This window comes from Neopelma chrysocephalum, unplaced genomic scaffold (genome assembly GCF_003984885.1).
Source record: "Neopelma chrysocephalum unplaced genomic scaffold, ASM398488v2 Primary Assembly neopelma1_96711, whole genome shotgun sequence".
Lineage (NCBI taxonomy): Eukaryota > Metazoa > Chordata > Aves > Passeriformes > Pipridae > Neopelma > Neopelma chrysocephalum.
In genome coordinates, this window is record NW_020925355.1 from 308 (window position 1) to 4,450 (window position 4,143).

Consider the following 4,143-nt stretch of genomic DNA (forward strand, 5'->3'; position numbering starts at 1 on the left):
CCAAACCAGAAAAGAAGGTAGTAGTAATTGTCATTGAAGTAGTAGCCATGTGGTAAAGCCACAAGGAGAAGGGGCGGGAGCCCCTCTGGGTGGTCACGGCCCCCCCAGCCCCAGCTGGGGGCTGCAGGAACTTGGAACAGTATTAAACTGGGCCGAGTTCTGTAGCCGAGAGCTGGGGGAAGCTTCTGCACGGTGAGCAGCAGCAAGAGATACTGAAAGCAGCAGCAGATCAGCACTGGCCGGAGCAGTGGCAGAGAGCCAAGAGAGAAGAAGAAGCAGCAAAGCCGGCACTGCAGCCAAGAGAGGCAGAGAGAACTCCTGCAAGGAGAGAGAGAAAAGAGCCAGCAGCAGAGAGCAGAACTCAATTCTACAGAAAGAGCTGGGGTAAGAACTGAAAACCCAAACTCCCCCAAACTCCTTGGAGACCCTCCTAGAGAGAGAGGAGGGGTGGTGGACTCCCACCTGAGAGGAGTCCTAAAATGCAGCACCAGAGAGACAGAGAGGAGCTCAGAAGCTCAGGCGTCCTGGAAAGCTGGACCGGGACGGCCAAAGGAATGCAGAGGGGGTGACCTTGGCCCCCCTGGCTGCTGCTGAGAAGCGACAGCCTGAGATCAGAGCACAGAAGCTCTGCAAGGGGCTTGAATCCCCTGAGGATAAGGACCGTCACAACAGTTCCTATACTTCGTGAGATGACGTGGTGAAGTGACCCTTGTCCTGGTGAACACAGCCCACGGAAGAGAAGACCCTTGCCTAGAGTCAAAGGGCCGAGAGGGGCTTGGAGACTCCCCCTCGTGTGTATTGGTAAAGATCCAGCTCCAGCTGCTGCATGAAAGAGGAGAGCCTGCTGCCCTCGAGACACTGCTGCTTTAAGAGTAGAAAGAATCTCTTCCTCCTTCCCTCCTGGACTTTGATTTGGAGGGAAAAAGAGATTTGATCCATTGTAAATACTGCTTTATCATAGTAGAGAGAGTTGAGATTGTACATGATGTATTAGAATATTTATTTGTACAGTGCATTGGAATATATTCCCTTCCCCCCATTTTGAGTCTCGTGTGGTGTCTGGAAAACCCATCTCACACTGGGTTGAGATGTGGGAGGGGGGCTTGAACTCGGGCATTGGATTTTGGGGCTCTCAAACCATTCCAGTCTGTTACAAGCGCCTTGGTGGCTAAAAAGGCCAATACGAAATAGACACGGCCAGTTGCAAAAGGCACAGCAGAAAGACTCCTTAGGAGATATATTCTGCAAGGCACAATTCTTTCTGCCTTGTCTTTTCTCCTCAAGAGTGATCCCACGGGCTTTCTCAAAAGCATCAGCAGCGTTACAGACAGTGTGTCTGCAGACCTCCCGATTGGAGGCCAGAGTAGACCAGTTCTGTTGATCAATATGGCCAAGGCTGAGATGTTGTTTCAGGGAGTCCTTGTAAATAAACACCCGAAGAAAAGTACAAAGATCAGGGTTTACAGAGCTACTGTGCTGTCGACTCTCTCAGATGGGTCCAAATCATGGCTCATTTACCGCCACCACCTGCGACTCCCAGAACACTTCCATCAACTCTGTCTCCGCACAATCCTAAACATCCGCTGCTCACATTATGGAACTAATACGTCTGTTCTACAACAGGCAGCAATTACGAGGATTGAGGCCATGTTGCTGAGAACACAGCTGCGTTGGGCAGGGCACGTCTCCAGGATGGAGGAACAACCACCGCCTCCCTAAGATCGGGATCTATGGCAAACTTGCCACTGGCTGCCGCAAGAGAGGAGCCCCCAAGAGGAGATACAAGGACTCCCTGAAGCAACATCCCAGCCTTGGCCACATTGGTCTCCATCGCTGGTCTACTCTGGCCTCCAATGGAGAGGGCTGCAGACACACTGTCTCCAACGCTGCTGCTTCCTTTGAGAACGCCCGCAGGATCCCATCGAAGAGAGGAGACAGCGCAGAAAGAATCGTGTCTTGCTGACACCATCCAAGGAGTCTTTCTGCTGTGCCTTTTGCAACCCATCTCGTCTGTCTCGCATTGGCCTCTTTAGGCACCAGCGCTTGGAGCAAATGTGGGGAGAGCCCTTCCCAAATCTTCGTTGGAGAAGTCCAGCCATGATCTGGCTGCCATCCACCACATTGCTCTCCAAATGATGCCGGACTTTTGCCAGCTCTTCTTGCAGCTGGCATTTGCTCTTCTCCAGGTTTCCCCACTTCCCACGCAGGCTGGACAGCTCTTCTTGCAAACCCCGGCTTGTGGCTTCCAGCTGCGTGCACTTTTGACATTCCCTGTCCAGCTGCTGGGAAAGTTCAGCAACCTGCAGACAGAAAGAACAAAACAAGAACTCAGCGGGATGGAAAGGCAGTGAATTCTGGGAAAACCCCCAAAGGGGACCTTCAAGGGACCTTAAAGATCATCCGCTTCCAAGCCTCCTGCTTGGCCATGCCTCAAGCCCACGCTACGGGCCTGTCCCACTGATTACAACTCCTGGCGTGTGCTTTCCACGTCTCCTGCTCTCATGCTCTGCATTCTGGCAGGGATGTGCTCTCACACTGACTGCTGACTACAGGGCAAAATAGAAGGCTGTGAAGACTTCCCAAGGAGTAGGGAGCTCTGCTGTTTCAGGGAGGAAGACGTAGCAGGAACTACAGGAGCAAATGCCTCCTATCCAGGGTAACATATTAAAGCAAGGGCCAGGGAAGAAACTGCTAGAACGAAGGTCAGGGATGAAGAAAAAGGTGTCTCACAGATGTCTGGTGGCATTTGGCACTCACGGTGACATCAGCCATTTCAAATAGGTCACACACACCAGACGTGTCAATTTAGGGGAGGACTTAGGTGGGAGGTTCCTGCCCCACAGTGCTCTTTCCCACAGTTTCTCTTGTCAAAGAATGGAGTTCCACAGCTCATTGCTTCCATTGCAAGATTTTGGGGCCTTTGACCACTCGGGAAAATTTGGACCAACCTGATGACCAGAAGTCTTGGGCTTCACCACAGATGCCTGGGTGGTGTTCTGAGACCCAGGCTTCTGCTCAGTCCCAAACTGATGCCAAGATGCCCCAGGCCAGTTGGATCCAGAAGTGGACTTGCAGCCAGGTGTCCGCTGACGGCGCTGCTGGGGACTGCAGATCTGCTTCTGTGGCGCTCCCAAAGGAGCTTGGTGTTGGCCTCTGCAAGTCTCTCATTAGCTCTGAAACATTCACAAGCACACACAGAGTCATCTTGGGCAGGAAGGCTTTTGCAAAGTTACCCTCCACGGCCTTCACTATTACCCCACTTGGAAAAGCCAAGGGCATTAAGAGCGTCCCAAACGAGCACATCCTTTGATCTGAGCTTGTTCACAGGGCCTGTTTCTAAGAAATCACACCAAGTGCAAGGAGCAGCCAGTGGCACCTCCAGAAGAACTCTGGGCTGCCCTGGCCTTCCCAAGGAAAGCTCAACCCTCAGAGCCGCTGCCAAAACAGAAGCCAAGAAAGAGCCTTCTTAGTTTGGATTCACAGAATCCAACTCTCTTCTCCCAGAGGCCTCTCCTTATTCAAACAGGAAAGGCCACAAGATTCATCTTTTCTCTCCCCCACGGGATGAGGAGATTAGAGACTGGCCAAAAGACTGCCTGCTCAAACAACAGCAACTTGGAAAAGACACCAGCAATGCCCTGGTGGCACTGCTGTGGGGTTACTGCTGCAACTCGAAAGAGAAAGGAAGACAGGTCTGATGAAGGGAAGGGTCTTAAGGAACTCTCTCCACAAATAGGCCACGTTCTGCTTTCACACCTGACGCTGGCCAGATGTAGAAAAGGGATTTGAGAAGGAAAATGCACGAGCAAAAAGGAGTCTCTTATTACCACGCCAAAAAAACATGGACTTACCTTTCCAGTCTCTTGGCCAGGCTTTTTCTGCTTCTCGCTTCCACCACATACAGCTCTTTATACTTTGCCACTTCTCCCTGGCTGGATTCTTTCTGAAAAGGTCTTTCTGCTTGCTTGCTTTTTCTCCTTCCCAGTGCACGCTCAAGATCTCTAATTCTGTCTTCTAACTGCTTTTTCAGGGAGTCCAAATGGCTGCTTCGGATTTCTTCTAACGTGTCCTGGTAGGCTGCCTGTGCCTGAAGGAGACAGTGCACCTTCAACCCCCACAAGAAAAACAGAGCTCTGCCCAGCA

General features: G+C 51.7%; 1 protein-coding gene across 1 annotated transcript; it reads right to left on the reverse strand.

The window, feature by feature from the left end:
- Positions 1 to 1,991: 1,991 nt before the first annotated feature.
- LOC113981704 (ankyrin repeat domain-containing protein 26-like) lies at positions 1,992 to 2,547 on the reverse strand (the record flags this gene model as incomplete). The annotated part of the gene is made up of 2 exons (XM_027709259.1): positions 2,389 to 2,547; positions 1,992 to 2,300 (listed from the first exon to the last, which is right to left on the reverse strand). Coding segments are annotated over exons 1-2 (348 nt in total), but the record flags the coding sequence as incomplete, so codon positions are not given.
- Between the last annotated feature and the right edge of the window lie 1,596 nt (positions 2,548 to 4,143).